Consider the following 19,218-nt stretch of genomic DNA (forward strand, 5'->3'; position numbering starts at 1 on the left):
TGCAGCCCTGTTTAAGTATAAAACAGAAATGTGTGTTCATAGATCAACCTCACCAGTCAACAAGTATGACAGAGGTAACACAACCAACATATCTTAAAGAGGCTGTTGATAGTAACCAAAATAAGGTCTGATGCATTTAACAAGGCTTTGCTTGTCTCTAAAACAAATAATCAAATCTCATTAAGATACCTAGAAAATTAAAATTAGTGCATCTGCACATGTACATATCTTTCCCAATTACTTTTAAATCCAGCACAGGGGAATACACATATATATTTTTATGATAAACATTTTCTTACAGATAAATTAATTTAAATTAATTTTAAGACTTAATGAGATTTCTCATGCCCTTTTATAATTCTTCTTACAAAGAATGTTACAAGATCTATAAACACTTTTATGGGGCTCTATTCACAAAACTAAGTATATAACTAAGCAGTAACTCTGGGATAGCACTGGTGCAAAATAAAATTGAGCCAAAAAAGGGGAAGGCTTTAGGATTAAAACATACTACATTTGGCAGTCCCCAAAAGCTGATTAAAAGCAGAACATTTTGGAGGCTAAAGATGCCAAATTTGACAACAATTACAACAAAAATGCCCACTTGATTCTCCCCTCCCAAAATAGGCTCTTAAAAAAAAAAAAAAAAAAAAAAAAAAAAAAGTTTAATCTTTTCAGTATGCAAGTGTGCACCTTGTTTTAGCTTTTAGTGGGGCAGGAAAAAATCATCCCACAATGTCTTCTGAGAGGAGATCAAATCCAGTATCTTATTTTAGATGGGGGAGGAGATGCAGAAGGAGAGAAATTCCCCATATTTTAAATTTCATCTCCAGTAGTGTGGGGAAGCTAGGAGTACAGCTCTTCCAGAAACTATTTTAATACAACTATGTGGACTGGTTCCATTGTGAGGTGTTCTGGCACATTTAGTCAGGGATATGGGAATCAAGGCTGCTCCTATAATGGGCTCTTAAATGGAGAATACTCTTCACTTCATTGTCAAAAGTGAAGGAACAGTGGGAGGACCCCAAAACGTGGATCTGCCCCATAAATGTATAGGATTCCCAAGGACCCATAAAGCTCCTTCTCTTATTCATTTGAAGCAGCTTATTTAATCTGAGTAATTGGGGATGAAAATCAGACATTCTGTTGCAATCCAGTGCTAATTAGTTACTTATCACAGCTCTGCAGTTCTGTAATTAGCTTTAGTGCAGGGATTGGCAACCTTTGGCACGTGGCCCGCCAGGGTAAGCACCCTGGCAGGCTGGGCTGGTTTGTTTACCTGCCACGTCTGCAGGTTCGGCCGATCGCGGTTCCCACTGGCCGCGGTTCGCTGTCCCAGGCCAATGGGGGCTGTGGGAAGCGGCAGGGGCTGAGGGATGTGCTGGCCGCCGCTTTCTGCCGCCACCATTGGCCTGGAGCGGCGAACCGCGGCCAGTGGGAGCCACAATCAGCTGAACCTGCAGACGCAGCAGGTAAACAAACCGGCCCGGCCTGCCACGGTGTTTACCCTGGCGGGCCACATGCCAAAGGATGCCGATCCCTGCTTTAGTGTCTGTGTTTTGTTGTTTGTGAACAGTGCCCACAATCCTTTTGATGAAAAAAAATATAAACTGTAAAGAAATGTTTGGAGACTTTTCACAATTTCAAACGGATGCTTCATTTTAAACAAGTATTTGCTCTAAAGTATGCAGTGGTGAATTACCAATTTACATATATAGTACAGATAAAAAGGTATGTACCATAGGATCAACAGCCACCTTTAAGGCCAGAGCAGCACAAAGGTGTGTTTTATGCAGTAAGTATGAGGTAGCCTTTTGCTGTAAACAGAATAATAATTTTATTGTTACCTATGTAAACGAAGTGGGCTTGATAGTTTTTTTTTCAGATGGTCTGAGCACGTATAACTGCTATTGGAAATCAATGGGAGCTGCAGCTGCTCAGCATATCTGAAAATCAGACCCTGTGAATGTAAAGTCACAAATATTCACATAAGCAACCAGTACAAGAATACGGCTTTATCACTTATTTTCACAGGAAATCATAATACAAAAAGTTGATATCTGATTATAAGAAACGTAGGTGTATGTCAACTCAGAGGTAGTTATTATTATCAGTATACAATACTTATATAGAGATATAAAGGTCTAAATCTATTTGGTTTTGTTCTGAGTAAGCAGGCCTGTAGACTATTCTGTAAAGAAAAAATAACATTACATGGTATATTCCCTGAGCAAAGTTCTTTGTCCTGAGTATGCTATGTAATAGTGATAACATTCTAATATACAAAAATAAAACCTAAGCTTTCAATAATAAGATAGGTTTGGTATGTGCTCTTAGCAGTTCAGTCTGGTTTTGGTGCACAAAACAATGTCAAACTGCACCAGGAAGGTCTGTATGTCAGGATTACTTATTTCCTAATGATCTCAGCTCTGAACTTTTTATATGTAAACAGGGAATGACCAATTTTCAAATCCACAATGGCCTATTTCTATAAGGAACTTTGGTTTAAATTTTCAAAGTGACCTAAGTTTTGCATCTTTGCTCTTTAACCTGGTTATTACACCTGCTAGAAGGTTAAGCAATGCCACTTTGATTTGTCTACATAATTTAAATAAGTTTACAATCCTCACGTAAGGCAAGGAAGTACTTCTCTATAGATACATCACATTCAATATCGTCAAAGGTAAGCTTTGCATTACAGCATACTGAGAACGTCAGTACAAACCATTGAGATTCTCACAAACACTGTCATGGAATTCAAGCAAAGTTCATCTGCAGGACTCCCGCCCTATGCGGAGGCAGCTGATCCGTATCTATTTACTGCAGCAGCTACAGTAAAAGTTTCATGTGGCAAGACAATTTGGGGAGGGAGGCCTTGGCATATAATGGGCCTTATGCACTGCTGGTGTAAGGCCACTGCAGCCAATGGCATTACAACAGAGATGAATTTGGCCCACTATAGCCTTTTCATACATGCTATATTTCTTTTTTGATTATCTGAGCTTAAACCTACCTTCCTGTCTCAATTTTTGTAACCGCCTATGTTTATTGCCAATGTTAAGGATTATACAGATTTCTCCAAAGAAATTACATCTGCAATGGAATGGTTAGAAGGACATTTTCTTAGGTATAATTTGTTAATCTACCAATTGCAAATGGACCAGGTTACGGGTGGCCAAAGTGCAGCCATGGGTTGGTTAAAGTGCAGCCCAGCGAGTTTTAGAATGGGGCTTGCAGACACATTCATCTTCAGTGCAGAAGAGCAGTCCTAGCATGCACTGAGCCGAGGCTGGTCTGCAGTCTTCTCCATTTCATGGAAAGCAGATGGAGTCCTAGGGCTTCTGGCAAGTGTCGCAATGTTTGCATGTCCCTGCTCTAAGGCCTCTCTGCATCAGCTGTGTATGTTCTTCATTCAATACTGTACTTTTACTATATGAATAGTAGGGGATGCTGATCAACTGTAAGTGTCCATACAGTTTTATTCTCCACCAAGGCTGTACCCCAATATGTCATTAACTTTGTGTTTCTTTTTCCTTTATCTTAAAAAACCCTAGGGAGTTCTCTCCATGACTTTCAGTAGTAAACAAGGGGGAAATCCCCTTGATCTGTACACTGACTCAGGGGGACAAATTGGGACCAAGGGAAGCAGCTTCTGCCGCCACCCTACCCCCACCCCCCAGATTTTCACAAAACTCAAAGGGGGCAAACAGGGTGGTAGCTTGATATCACTCAAACCAATCAGTTCAGAACAACTGACACATTCTCCCCCACACAACGGTCACCTAACTTAAAATTAAACCATATTCATTTAACACAACATTTGAGATCTCAGCACAGAAACTACACATTCATTGTCTTTTCTGGAGTCTTAACTCCTGAACAAAGATTGTGGCAACAGAGCCATACTTAATCAAGGCATGCCCTTGACAGGTGTGGAGAAAAAAACAACATTGCTACACTTTGGGCATCAAGAACAAAATATCTACCCAGAATAGAGGGTTAGGGGAATGTCTTAGTATTCTTAGTACCGTATCATTGGCAGCTTTGAGAGGTGAAGTATCCTTTGGTTCATACAAAAGTAACAGTCATGATCTTAACTGGTTTTTAAAGCATGTTTCAAGATTGCTGCCAGGAATGAGTATCCAAAAACATTCTGAATCATGACTATTGCTTCACAATGGATGATGTATCCTGGGAAATGGAGAATGTTCTGCTGGTGTGTGTATGTATACATATACAGAGATAGAGATAGCAATTATAGATATGTATACATACAGACAGAAGGACATGATAGAGACACATGCACTCATGGACATCCACACACACAGGCAGTAAAACACAAGACACCCTGCTCAAATGTAATTTGCTTGGAGTGATTTGTCTATTTAAAAAAAAAAAAAATTCACAGTTCCTCAACAGTAGTTAAAATTTCAGGTCAGCTACTGATAGTGAAATTACTTCCGCTGTTCTTGCATGAGGTAGACATTCCAAGAGGGTAAAGAAAATGAACGGTTACGACAAAGCTCTAAGTTTTTTTCCTTTTTTGAACAGAAGGCCCCTTTCTGCTTTGTTCTTCAGGTGATGCAGATAACTTACTGGAGGAAGCTTCTTGTGGTGACCTGCCTGAACGTTCTAAGATCTCTGACCTTCCCTCCTGAGAATATGATGGAGATGAATGGCAGTAAGCCCCTCCCCCTTCTCTCAGGAAAGCAGAAGTGGAAGGCTGTGGTTCTGCTTCATATCTTCCCTGAGAACTAGTGGGCTGTTGTGAAACAGTTTTATGAGGGCAGTTAGCCACCATGTGCATGATGCTCTGACAGTAATGGCACTTCTTTGGCTGTGGAGGTAAACTACATTCCTTAGCATGATGATCAAGGCCACCACAGTTGTAGCATCTACAAATGAAAAAGAGAGTCTGTTATAAAATACGTCAATAAAAATATTCTTCAAAACATGAAAGAAAGAAAGAGGAAGAACCAAATCTTATGTGTAAACAATTTTTAATTTAATGTGAAGACACACAGCACATTTGTAAAACAGTGGGAGTTTCCACTCAATATTTTATAGTATTTATTTTCTGGCTGTAAGGATTTAAGGTGAGATATTTTTCAGAAGTTTCTGAATGATTTAGCAGCACAAGTTCCACTGAAAGTGAATAGGACTTGTGCTCCTCAATCACTTAGGTACTATGAAAATCTCATCCTCATTTAGGCCAGATTCTGCCACCTTCATTCATACTGATTAGTATCTTCCTCCACAAGCACTTTGGTATCACTCACACAGAATCTGGCCCTTAATTAGAGTCTGATTCAAAGCCCATTGAAGTCAGTGGGAGTCTATCTACTGACTGAGTCCTAAGGCCAGATTTTCAAAGGTATTTAGGTGCCTAAAGATGCATTTAATAGCTTTAAAATATAGCCTAGGTACACAAAAGGTGAAGTTCTAAGGGCTTTTTTGTGTGAGACCCAACAGTCCCCGACACTGTGTGCAAATACATTAGAAAAATATATGAAGGGAATAATAATGATTTTATGTACCCCTCAGTGGCAACAAAAGTTAAAGTCCAGAATCAAAAATAAGCTTTATAGTTTATTAAACTGTAAAAATGGGTATTTGGACTCTGCCAAAATGTACCAGTTGTGCTTCCCTTTAATAAATAATCTCAGAGAATGTGCTTGGGTTGATAACATTGAAATGGTCCACTAGAGGGCACCAAATATTCAAACATGTGCCCACAATAAAGTCTGTAGCTCATGTAATGTAGATTAAATATCTTTACTTCAATATTTGTAGCAATAAACTGTTTGAGTGCTAGTGTGTTTAATTTGGGCTAATGGCTGAAGGTGTTGCAAAAAAAATTAGGCTATGATGGCCTACAAGTTCATCCTCACTAATTAGTCCTGTTTGTGCCATATTAGCTACTAGGTGGAGAAGAATCCTCTGTTAAAAGTTGAATAATATGGTGAAATTTGATAAGAAAGAAGTTCATGCTTTTTGACAAACAGTCCCACAGTTTACCCAACCCTTCCAAAGGAATACACCACCATAAAAATTGTATGGCATCCACATTAGTCAAATCCAACAGAGCAAAGGGGATGTTATGATGATAATGGCTAGATCATTTCCCCCACCAGGTAACGGGAAGGAAATCTCTGCAAAGGTCCCTTTTGAAGAGGAGTTCCTCCCTGATTCTTTCCTCTGTGGGGCAGAGAAGTGGAGTTCAACCTCCCATGATCCAGGAGGTTTGTAGGAGGCTGGGCTGGAGGCAGTTCTGGAGCTCGGGGGTTCTCCCCATTGCCTGCTGTCGCATGACTTCTGTGAACTCTCCTGGCCCAGGCTGCCCCTGGACCTCCCTTAAAGGTATGTTCTCTCACCATGGAGGAGGTTCTGTAGGAAAAGTTATACAATCTTGTGTTCTGTTACCTTTCTCAGTAATATGTGCAGGGATTAGTAGGTAGGGGCAATGATGTGCCCCCACCCCCAGCTCACCCACCAGATCCCAACAGTGATGCAAGGGGAATGGTGTCATGGACCCAGCTGCCTGAGTGGAAGGTCCTCTCCATGCCTGAATCATTGGGACATAGTAAGAGGGGGATGGAGGCCAGGAGGAAGCTTTTGGCAATACCTATTGCTAAGAGGTTACAGCATGGTTCTGAAAATATAACAGTGAGAGTCATAAAATGGGTTTATTGTTTTCTTCCTTGGAAACCCAGAACTCAACCCAATTAAATTTAAGTCTTCCAAAACCAAATAGAATGTCCAACTATTACATGGCTTTAGCCTTTAAAACCAATGATTAAACACATAGCCAGAATGTAAATACTATACTGGTAATCTTGTTAACTAAGGGCTCAATCCTGCAGTCCTCAAGCAATACCTCACTGAATGATCCTTATTTATATGACAGGCTACATTTATGATTTCTTAAAATGTGCACAGTATACATTCTTGTACTATTTGCTAAAAAGAAAATAATTGCACAAACTGTTAAGTCATGCCCAGAATGCAGGTCTGTGAAGTTAATTTCTTTGATGTAATAGGACCATCATTCATCTTGACCTTTGTATAGATATTTGCTGTGTTTCCATAATTAGTAATATACATCTTACACATGCATAAATTTAATTCATTGTTTACCATTTTACTGAGGAAAGTGACACCAAATCATATGATGTGATTTCCATGCTTAACTTACAAACCCATTAAACGAGAGAAATAGTGCTTACACAGACTTGCTCCAAAGCCCACTGGAGTCACTACGAACTTTTCTATGGCCTTCAATGGGCTTTGGATCTAACTCACAGTTAGATATTTTAAAATTGCAGATCACTGGAAAATTGCAGTTTTAGCCAGAATCCTGCAAACACTTATGCACATATTTAACTTTGTGACTGTTGTGTTCGTCTACTTGCATGCCCAAACTTAAGCATGGGTGTGTATGTTTGCCTTAGCTTATGAACTAGATTTCACTTTTGGAAAAAAAATTGCTAAAAACAGTATACAGTTCATACCAGCCTTGAAAAATTGCCATGAATATTTCCAAGCAAGGAAGGGGAACCCTCTCCCTCTAACAATTCTTGCCCACCCATTAGAATGATCAAAAAAATTCCTTGCTTTGGCCAAGCTGAATTTTGCAAGGGCAATTTATAACTTGAATAAGTCAAACGATACATAGAATTCCAATGATTTTTTTTAAAAAATCCTTGCATAGAATGTTGTAATGACATCAATTGTGCTCAATTTTTAGAAGTATAACAAAAAAAACCCCCTAAAATTAGTCTTTAGGTGGCTTCAGATGAACTGCTAACATTTTTAAATATTCAGTATACATCTGTTTTTTGTGTAATAGGCCAGTAGGATTGAAGAACTCTTTCTCAAACTGAGTCTGTTTGCATGTATTGTAAACTGACCCAGCAATCTTAATTACCCCCTGCCGTTGAAAGGAAAAACAGAAAATAGGAAAGGTTTTACAAACCACAGTCATCTAGCATTTATTTCCCCAATATTTCAGCAAGATTAAATAAAATGTTAGCTATTTCACATGCATCCTATTCTCTAAGACCAAAATGATAGATATTTCCTAAGTTTAGTAAAAATGTTTTCATGTATTAAACATTGTACATTGGTTTCCTTTCCCTCAGTCACTGAAGCTATTTCAAAACAAATGACCAAATTAACATCTCTTATTGGTATATAGCTATGCTTGTCAGATAAGCTTTCTCTAAAACCACTAGATAAAACAATGAGTGACAACTGAAAAATAATGGCAATGATCCCTTCCGTAAGCCCCCTTCCCCCAAAGTTCTAGAAAGATACTAAATAATAAGGGGGAGGGGTGTTATGATTTAAATTTGATATTAAAGAATGGCATTTTCTTGATATCTTTCTATATAGTATAGGATATTTATTCTGTGACTTCTTATCTATGTGTTAGTAAGGATTGTAAACCACTTTGGGAATGATATATCTGACCTTAATTCTGGAGAGAATTTTATAGTTGTAAATTTAACTTATTTTCACTTCCTTCCTTTAGGATCACATTCATCCAGAAGCTTCCTCTCTCTCTCTCTCTCTCTCTCTCTTAAAAGAGTTCGAAAATAGGTTAAAGGGCCTCAGTAATAGAGTAGGCTGCAGCCACGGACAAATCAATTTAATCAGTCACTATGGTATGCACTGTGTTATCCAATTCAGTGAACCATTTCGCCTCACCAATTGACCAAGAACCTGCTGGCAGGGCCCCCACTTCCACTCCAGGGGCCTCAATCAGCTTTTGCATCTATATTTATCATTACATCCTGCTTTCAAAATAGTTTAACCCCCTCCCCCCCACCTGCCAGTTTTCTTAAATTTCTGGTAGCATTTTTTTGTTGCCCTTGTTTTAATAAAAGCCGTTATAATTAAACTGTAATTTGGCTTTTCAGCCATGTTTCTGTCACCAAGCAAGTCAGCCTGCTGGTTGAAGTGTTGCATTAAATTGTGTATGTGCCTGTTCGTGTGCGCCTGGACTTAAACAGGAGGGTGGTATTTATTCAGTTCTTCTGACTATTTATTCGTTCCTTGTCAATCACTCTTACCAGCAGGACAGATCACACCCCATTCTGAAATGCTTTCGTTCTCATGGGATTGACACCAAAATGGAAATGGTCAGCCACCTTGGAGCACACAAATGATACCACATGGTATCATTCATGCACATTGAAATGTGGTATTAACCCTTTTGTTCTAGCTGAGAATTCAAAATACAAACTGCTTGTAATTGCTAATGTGTCAGCTGTATATTCTTACCTTACACCACAATGAAATGAAACCTAAAACATTATGATACACAGACACAGGCTGATCTATGTATAGATTTGTATATTCTTATGTACACACTGTATACATAAATATACAAAACAATAGACAGGCAAGCTTATGCGAAGGAAAATTAAGCAAGTTCACATTTGAACATGCATATATAATCCAAACCAATAACACTGGAATAAATGATTATCCAAAATAAAAATACCACTGAAACATGGTGATTAACTCAGCATCTTAAAATAAAGTTAAAATAAAACAAACTACTATACATCACATGATGTCTAGGTCAACATAAAGTCTAAAGCACTGCTAAAACAAGTATGAGCAATCCTGATTCTGTTTCTTGGAAAAGATCTGCTATAAAAGGAACAGCCCTTCATAGTCTTAATAGGCTCTGATAATTTATTAGGTGACTGCATGCTCAAAACCTAAGGCAACATGAAGTATAGATAAAGAGATGACAATTATCCTAAATGGGAACACTGCCTCAGCACAGTTAGCTGAGTAAGGGAGGTAGATTAAGACTGCTTCTGAGACACAAGGAATGAAAAATTTCATGAAATGAAAGCCTTAGGAAATCTGTCTAGCACCATTTAATAATATCCTCAACATACTTTAAAATCAACACCAAGAAAACAAGTCTATTAAAATCTACAGCTGAGAAAGAAAATATAAAAAACCCACCACCCTAGGAATTTAAGAAACATTTCTCCTTCCAAACACCGGTTCACCATCAATTCATAGTTAAACTGAGAATTTTACAAAGTAGAAGAAAAACCTTAAATGAATAGGAATAAAAATGATCTGAATGTAATAGGTGCAATATTAACTGTAACCAAACTGATGACTGGAATTCATTTTAAAATCACCTATGCCTTCAGAAGCTTAAATGCAAAGTAAAACACTTCTAGCATTTAACTTTCCTTAATTTAAACTCATGTTTTCATGTTCATACTTACAAACAGTTTTATAGTGACACCAGCACTGTCTTGCAAACAGTTTGCCATAATTACAGTTCGGTTGACCTAAGCAACCAGGAAGACCAGCACAATTGTGTGCATCTTCACGCTGACCTATAATGTGATTTAGACAATAATCCAATATATATGACGAGTAGAGAATAATTGTGTAGCTCTATGGTGTTATCTGTTGTCAGAAAAAACTTTAAATTACTTACTGGTGACTACATGATTTTTTACAACTAATTAAAGGGTGGGGGAGAGGGAAGGGCTGCGGGCAGCGGTGTTTAACTCATTTAAATGTTCCCTGGCCAATTCCTCCCCCCCCACCTTTAAATACTAACCGGTAATAAAAACTGCATTTTGGTGCACTGTGAACAGTGAATGGTTTCTAATACAGTGCTGGGGCTGGTGGTTTAAATGCTTTGAAAGATGACATGTTATTTTACAGCAAGTGCAAATTAGAGGTTTTACAACACATGACACATAGACTAAAAGGAAATGTTTAAGAGACCTAAGTTTATAAATAAAGTTTTCTTTAGTCATTAGCTCCACAACATACTTGAGGAAATGAGAGTTTTGAAAGCAAAAGACAGGGAAGTTTTCTCTAATTATCCTATTCTGATGCTAGGGGAGTTAAACTATCCATGATATAGAAAAAAGATTAACATTGAACATAATTGTTTCAGTATTCAAGGGCTTCAGTGATATTAGTCTGAAGAACGAGACTGGGGGGCGGGGGGAGGGAAGGAAGGGAAAACCCACACCTTCTCTTGCTGAGCCAGGTTCAGATGTAAACAATTACAGACAGAACATATATGATGAGAGTAACTATAACAAAATTGCCTGCCCCTGACACTATGTTTTATCATTCACTTCAGTCAGGGCAATGCAGCAGCTGAAGTCAGAAATGCTTCTACAGCATTAAAAGATACTTCAGGCTGTCCAAAGTCATCTAATCTACGAGTTCATTTTTCATAGAAATCAAGAATAATTTTTATGGATGATTTAAAGGTTCTAATAACCCAAGACTGGATATTAAACCTTTCCCAATAAGCATTCTAAAGCTGAGAGCATCACATTTAATTTCCTGCAGCTAAACACAAGCCTTTAAGATGTTCGCATTATGCAAAGGCTAAACACTGTATAATGCCAAAGAACCTTTATTTGTTAATTTTTTGTAAAGAAATCAACAGTAAAAACGTCAACCTGACTGAGTGCTAGAAAGTTACTTTAACCTACTTTGTTTTAAACAGGGCTTCTTCTTCATATTACTTAAGAATATAAATGGTAGGCAGGAACATATCTGATGTCTTTACAGATACCATGAACAGTAAGAGACAGAGACGCTGAATATAAGGTCAAAATCACCACAACTTGAAAACAGACAGCAACTGTCAGGGGGGGGGGGGGGGGGGAGATATTTTTTGTCAGCTGCTACAGAAACAAAAGAAACAAGTTCTACGTGAATAGTCAAGAAACTACATAGAGTCATGCATGTGGAACCTTAAATTAGAGCAAAAGAAGGGGGAAGGGCAGGCAAGAATTCAGGTTAGCTCTAGATTCTATGCAGCCTGCTACCCATTCCATTTAATGTCTTCATCCTGATTCTTATAAATGGAGGTTTATTTGTTTTTTTAAAGGGAGGGTATTTTCTTAATCATTTTAAAATTCAGGAAATCCCAGAAGAAACAAAGCAATGGTGTTGCTCACTTGTGTTTAAAAAATAATGGCATGAATACTGCTCATTGCATGGGAATTGTATTAATGCGGCTGTGCAGCATTTCACAGTGCTGCTTCACAACCCATCAGGACACACTTTACACTGGTGTACATTCTTTGCAATCCCATTGCATTGGTGTGTGAATTAGGAGGGCATCATGATCAGGCTTTCTTGAAGGAAAAAAACAATGTGAGACCTGTAACAAACACGAGACATGCCCACAAACATACTCTGCTCGTTCTAAGCAAAGAAAAAGACCTGCTGAGTTTTAAGATTTTTCCAGAAACTACTCTGCCTGTCTCACACACTGATTTTATGTAATACATCACTTTGCTTTATTACCCTTCGATTAAAGCAGACAGAACCTCACAAAAAAATCTTATTTTCTTATCCATTAAAATGTTTATTTATATTTTTAAATTATGCTCCTATCATTTTAATAAAACATACCAGAAAACTATGTAAATTAACCCAGCTGGAATTTTAGACTATGGTACCTTAGGATCAAATTCAGATGTTTACAAACAGAGGGGCCTGACCCTGCAACTGTATCTGCTAATTTGGCCCCTTGTACCCATGCAGGAGGGACCCTGTTAGCTGCAGTGGGGGCCTACAGGGGTCCATGCTGGGGAAGTTAATTGCAGCAGTGGAGCTTTTAAGGTAAAATTCTGTTTGAAAATCCACAGTTTCACTAGGTTTTTGAGATGAATGAAAAGCTGATCTGCTCACCTTTATATCCCCTCCCCCTCCAAAATAAAAAATCTTATACCACAAGGATAATAAGTAAGGTCTAAGAGGTTAAATTTCTGTAGAGGGTGTTTAAAAGCCTCTCTCTTCTCCTAAAAGTGCCTTTTCCCCACATTTAGATAACCCCAACATGCTGTCACAAAGACACTTTCTGCATGGTTTCCAGTAACATAGCATGGATTATTGTTGATGTATGTGTTCATTACAAAAAATGAAATGCCTAATTGTAAACTCATCCGACTGAATAGTTTCATGTGGTTAGTTCTAACTCAATCTGTTCTCCCTAGTGTATTTTAGAAGTAATATCAATAGGTTATATTCTTTTGTTAATGATTTTTTTCCCAACAAAGGAGCTAACAAACCAGGCAGAGCATTTGTCTCATAAATCAGGCATTTGGTGATACTATGAGCTTAAGTTTTGGGGGGAAATAATTGGTTTAAAATGAGCTACTATGGTTTACTAAAAGATTTTTTTTCTGATAAGAAGCAACCAGAACAATAAAATTAAGATGGTGGTTTAAGCACACAGACCCATATAGAATTCAGCCATTTTATTATTCTTCTAAAAATGGAGAGGACCACACAGACATTAGCTCTTGAAAAAAAACTTCTCTGACAATTCCTTTCCTTTCCATGGAATCTTATCTACACTGTTCACTCAGTCTAGTTTGCAGACAGGGAGGGAAATTATTTTCACGCAACCACATAAAAATAGATATGGAATATGCCTCTTGAAGGAAAAATGCTTTGGCTGTACTTTGATTTGTAACAATTAAACAGTGCAGGAACACAGTTGTTTTCTCTCTAGCGGGAGTTAAGAACTTCTGAGAAACAATTTTACAATGTGCAATCTCGATAAAAGAATACAATATTTACATGTCAGATTTTAAAAGGTAAAATATGTATCAGTCCACAGCACTAACACAGCACAGAATGAAAACACATATTTTAAAAATGGACTCAGTTCTTACTAGATGATAGAGCCATTTCAAATTCAGTAACCATTTAAATACACCATGTTGAAAAGAGTCACATAAATTATACGTTTTAGGTGTGAAACGTTGAACTATGTACTCAGATAAATCCTTAAGTTAGGAGCCAACCCACTTACATTTTAAAAAATATATACAAAAAACAGAATGATGTTCCCTGTGAGCTTTGATATTTGACACTGGCAAGCAATTATGACCTTAAATTAAAGTGGCTCCATTTAAAATATCTAACATAAAGCTGTCAATGGAATTGGAGAATTAACAATAGTTTTTCAGATGTTTAGAAACTGGTAACCAAAATCCTTTCTTAAATTTAGCATGCAAGACCACAGCACAGAAACATTTTACTAACCCATTTTGTACAGAAAATACTCTATCAGAATGAGCCAGTGTACTATAATATATATTGTTAAAAATATATATATATCTGATCTAACAGTGTGCACCAAAATATGAAAATTAAACATACAAAAATATCTATTACCTAACAATGAATTAATTTAACTGGGTAGAAAGTACACATTGACCTATTTACTGTTTTTAAAAAGAGGAATTTTAAAATATTTTGTGTGTAGCACATTCCGGGAAGACAGACACAGCTACTGACATAGCACAGGGAGCACAGAATAATGCCTATGTCACACACATTAATCTAAACCTAATCCTTCCCTAGCATTCAACATTATAGGTTCTAAACTGGGACATTGTTCTGCTATAGAAAAATAAATGACTTTTTTCATTAGAAAGTGCGGCAGGATTTCCAAGTGCCTTATGAACAATTCCTCCTGTGTTTGAATCTTACATCCTCCTGGAACTAAATCTTAACTGGACCTGAGAAGAAAGTAGCTCATTTCCACAAGGAGCTCTTAGGAGCCTATGGTTAAGAAGTTATCAACTTCCATTTAAAGTAATTAACTGCACCCTCCCACCCACCCAACTATTTATATAACATAACTGGGTAGGGAAGCAAAACTGGCTCTTGCCCCAACCCTTTACATGCCCTTCTGATGGCAAAGAGGGACATTAAAGAGCCACAAAGGACCACGTGGACCTGACATAAGCCACAGAGTCCACACCTGCAGCCCCTGACGTGCCCATAGTACTAATCACCACAGGGGATGCTGGACTGTGGGGCAGCCCTGTGGAGGCTGCCATGTATGAAAGCAGCCTCAATACTACTCTAAGTCAGTGCCTCTCAACCTTTCCAGACCACTGTACCCCTTTCAGGAGTCTGATTTGTCTTGTGTACCCAAGTTTCACATCACTTAAAAACTACCTGATTACAAAATCAGACATAAAATACAAAAGTGTTACAGCACACTATTACTGACTAATTGCTTACTCTCTCATTTTTACCATTTTTAATTATAAAATAAATCAAGTGGAATATAAATATTGTACTTCCGTTTCAGTGTACAGTATATAGAGCAGTATAAACAAGTCATTGTATGAATTTTTAGTATGTACTGACTTCGCTAGTGCTTTTTATGCAGCCTGTTGTAAAACTAGGCAACTATCTAGATGAGTTGATGTACCCCCTGGAAGACCTCTGTGTACCTCTGTGTACACGTACCCCTGGCTGAGAACCACTGCTCTAAGGGAGCAAAAGTAATGTAAAGCCACTTTGGCCTCCCCTCCCAGTGGGGTACACTGTCTATGCTGTGCATCTCAGAAATCTGTCCCCAGGTTTCTACCACCAAATGCCAGAAAAATCAAAATGAAAGAGCTTCCATCCTCTGTTCATGAATTGTAGGGACTAAGGGCTGGTCTTCACTACTGGGGAGATTGATGCTATGCAATTGATGCAGCAGGGGTCGATTTAGTGGGTCTAATGAAGACGCACTAAATCGACAACAGAGCGTTCTCTGATCGACCCTGGTACTCCAGCTCCCCAAGAAGAATAAAAGAAGTCAACTGGAGAGCGTCTCCCATTGATGCAGCGCAGTGAAGACACCGGGGTAAGTCGACCTAAGCTACGTTGCCTCCAGCTACATTATTCACGTAGCTGGAGTAACGTAACTTAGGTCGACTTACCCCAGTAGTGAAGACAAGCCCTAAGATGGAATTTTTCAAAAAGAGGTGCCTAAAGTTAGACATCTCAATCCATATTTAGGCATCTAGACACAGTGATTTTTCAGAGATGCCTGAACAGCCATAGCTGTCTTTTAAGTAGGTGGGAGTTGCAGGTATGCAGCACATCTAAAAATCAGGCAAGTTTTAATGAGATGCTTGACTTTAGGCATGTATGTATTTGAAAACTAAGACTAATGGCTTGTCTACACATGGAGTTATCCAGGAATTGCCTACTGCTTTAAAAACACACCCTACCTTAATCCAAATTAACTTTCAAGTGTAGACAAGCCCTAAGCACTTTAAAAATCCACAGTGGTGGGAGTCTTTTGTGGTTTTGTGGCTGCTCTCGCTGTTTTGAGGGATTTTGTGTGTGTCCCACCAGCATGTATTTCAGATGTACAATACCAGGACTGGGGAACAAAAACTAAACCACATTTCTAATGGCTGGAAAAGATAGAGGGTCTGTTTTTGTTCTCGCTTACACCATTGTCAGTCAGAAGTAACTCCACTTCAAGTCATAGGTATTAGATCGGTGAAAAACCTCGGTGAGTTTGAATCAGGCTCAGTGCTATAAATGCATTTCTGTAGTCACGCTAATTGATGTAAGTAATGGTTCTAACATGACATGTGCGGTACATGCTGGACTAGGTTTTTCTGGGAATCTTAGCAGATCTGTAGGCAGGATGTTAGTCTACATTACAAACTTTGGTTGATGAAAGTTAGGTCAGCATAAAGCTGTTACAGTTAGTATACTGCTTATGCTCATGCATACTTGGCTCCTTGTGTCAGGGCTGCATGTATTCACCAGGAGTGCTTATGTCGAGGCACCGTGCAGTGCACCATGGGTAGGGACCAGTGTGCAATGCGCATCATTTGGCACGCTGTCTTTTGGGAAGTTTTGGCAATGCATTCTGGGGCAGAAAAAAGTCACTCGGGGTGATTGAGAGCAAGGGGATCAAGTTCCCATCATGCAACTTTCTCAATGCCATCCATATCCCATAATTTTGGCACAATTTTTAAAAATCCCACAAAACCAAGCAGCACTTCTCGAGCCTGCCATCTCTGACAGAAGCATGGAGCATGTACAGCTCCACATTTTTGTCATGAACATTGCAAACACAGAATGCACGATCCTCCAGTATCTGCAGAGCCACAAGAAGAGCTGCAACAATGGGGGAACATGACGATATTGTGGAGGACAGACAGCTATGGGACATAGCAAAAAAAAAAATTTCAAGGTTGGCACTGACTGGTGGGATCACAGCATAATGAAGATTTGGGACTGATGAGCAGTATCTGCAAAATTTTTGGATGTGAACAGCCACATTTTTGGATCTGTGTGCCGAGCTCATCCCAGTCCTCCAGCACATGGACCCCAAAGTGAGAACTACACTGACAGTGGAGAAGTGAGTTGTGATCGCTCTGTGGAAGCTTGTGACATCGTATTGTTACCGGTCAGTGGGAAATCATTTTGGAGTTGGGAAATCTGCGGGGGGAGGGGGCGGAATGTGGAGCGCTGTTGTCATGCAGGTGTGAAGGGGCCATGCTAAGCAGGACTGTGACTCTCAGTAACGTGCAGGACACAATGGATGGATTTGCAGCAGTGAGGTTCCCGAACTGCACTGGGGCGATAGACGGCACACATATCCCTATTTTGGCACCCGCCACAGAATATATCAATAGAAAATGCTACTTTTCTATGGTTATGCACACGTTGGTGGTCACCAGGGATGCTTCACTGACGTCAATGTTGGTGGTCGGGGAAGGTGCATGACGTTTGCATCTTTAAGAACACAGGACTGTACAGAAAGCTGCAAGCAGACATTCTTGCCCACTGTAGATTATCATTGGCAATGTTGAAATGCCAATAGTGATCCTGGAGGACCCAGCCTACCCTTTGCTCCCCTGGCTAAGCTGTACACCAGCTCCCTTGACAGGAAGGAAAGATTCAGCTACAGGCACAGCAGGTGCAGAATGACCAGTGAATACACTTTTGGTAGATTGAAGGGACACTGGCATTGTTTACTCAAGATTGGATCTCGGTGAAAAAAAACATCCCAAGGATTATAGCTGCCTTTTGTGTCCTGCATAATATCTGTGAAGCAAAGGGAGAAAACTTGCCACCAGAGTGAAGGTGGAGCGGCTGTCTCCTGAGTTCAAACAGCCAGACACAAGGGCTATTAGAAGAGCTCAACACGGAGCTATGCGACTGAGGGAGGCCTTGAAAGAGCACTTTAACAGTCAGTAATGTGGGGTGGTGGACTGTGCTCTATCTGGCCCTAAAGTTTTGGGGGTGTTAGGAATTGCTGTAGAAAAACAAGTTGTGGGCGCTTTCACAAGTGCTAGGCATTCTGCTGCATATAATGTGAAGTAATAAAGATGAATTATTTACCCCCCCCCCCCAAAATAGATTTTTATTGCATCTCAAAACCAGTGCAAAAACCCAAACAAATACAATAAAAACTTCTGAAAGAAATTACTGGAACAGAATTTAACAAGGGGAAAGAACATTCATGTCCATACTGGCTCCACCTACAACAACCGGGGCGCTCACAGCTCAGCGTATGTGAAGTGGTGGTTCCCCTTACTGGCCCTCGGCCTGGAATGGTAGGGATGTGGCCCCTGATGCCACATGGAATGTTGGGGAGTGTATGGTGGTGCTAAAGGGGAGTTATCCACTGACTGAAAAGGGAGGCAACACTGGGACTGTTGAACCCGTAGGTCCACAAGCATCTGTAGCATCTATGTTTGTTGCCAGAGAAGCCCCATTATGTCCTGGTGCATCTCCCTCTCCTTTTCCTGCTGGGACTTTCTCTTGTCTGCTCTTTCCTTCTTCTGCAATGTTCACCCTCCAAGTCTTTCTGTTCATGGTCCAATGCAGCACTGGCTTGCAGGGGATCTCACCGAACATATCTTCTTGGCTGTCTCCTCTTCTTTCTCTTCATTATCATGTTCAGGCATTCCATGGCAGCAGCTATAGACAAAACACACTGAGATACCATTGTCCGTACAGTCACAACGGAAAGCGAAAGTTAAATTTCAGAACACTTTTCTCTTGCATGAAACAATACCATTTCATCCCCTATTTCCATGGATGCGTGCAGGGTAATGGCATGGAGCACTGGCACTATTTTCCACAGGTGGTGGTGATTTTAGCTGATATCTTGTTCCTGAGGGTAACGAAAACACAGAGAGCACAGCTGCCGCTGGCATCCCGAAGTCGCCTGGGCCTGTATGCTGCCAGCCTGTTTCCTGCAATTGTTCCTGCTGAAGTCATTGTGGACTGACCTGGGAAAGTATCCTACTGTGGAAGAAGCTATAAGGCTGTCATCCCTAGAAACCTTTGGGAGAGGATTGCAGAGCACCTCCGTGGAAGTTTCATTGAGATCTCTCAGGAGGATTCAGGGGACATCCTTGCCAC

General features: G+C 39.6%; 1 protein-coding gene across 3 annotated transcripts in view; it reads right to left on the bottom strand.

Annotated features, from left to right (window-relative positions):
- Positions 1-4,525: 4,525 nt before the first annotated feature.
- LIN28B (lin-28 homolog B) overlaps positions 4,526-19,218 on the bottom strand; it is a 121,316-nt gene continuing 106,623 nt past the window's right edge. For all 3 annotated transcript variants that reach the window (XM_024196710.2, XM_024196712.2, XM_024196711.2), the window contains one exon: positions 4,526-4,895. In XM_024196710.2, the coding sequence (XP_024052478.2) occupies positions 4,526-4,895 (370 nt within the window). The remainder of the gene's footprint in view (positions 4,896-19,218) is intronic.

This window comes from Terrapene carolina, unplaced genomic scaffold, assembly GCF_002925995.2.
Source record: "Terrapene carolina triunguis isolate 2854851 unplaced genomic scaffold, T_m_triunguis-2.0 Scaffold42, whole genome shotgun sequence".
In the NCBI taxonomy this organism is placed as follows: domain Eukaryota; kingdom Metazoa; phylum Chordata; order Testudines; family Emydidae; genus Terrapene; species Terrapene triunguis.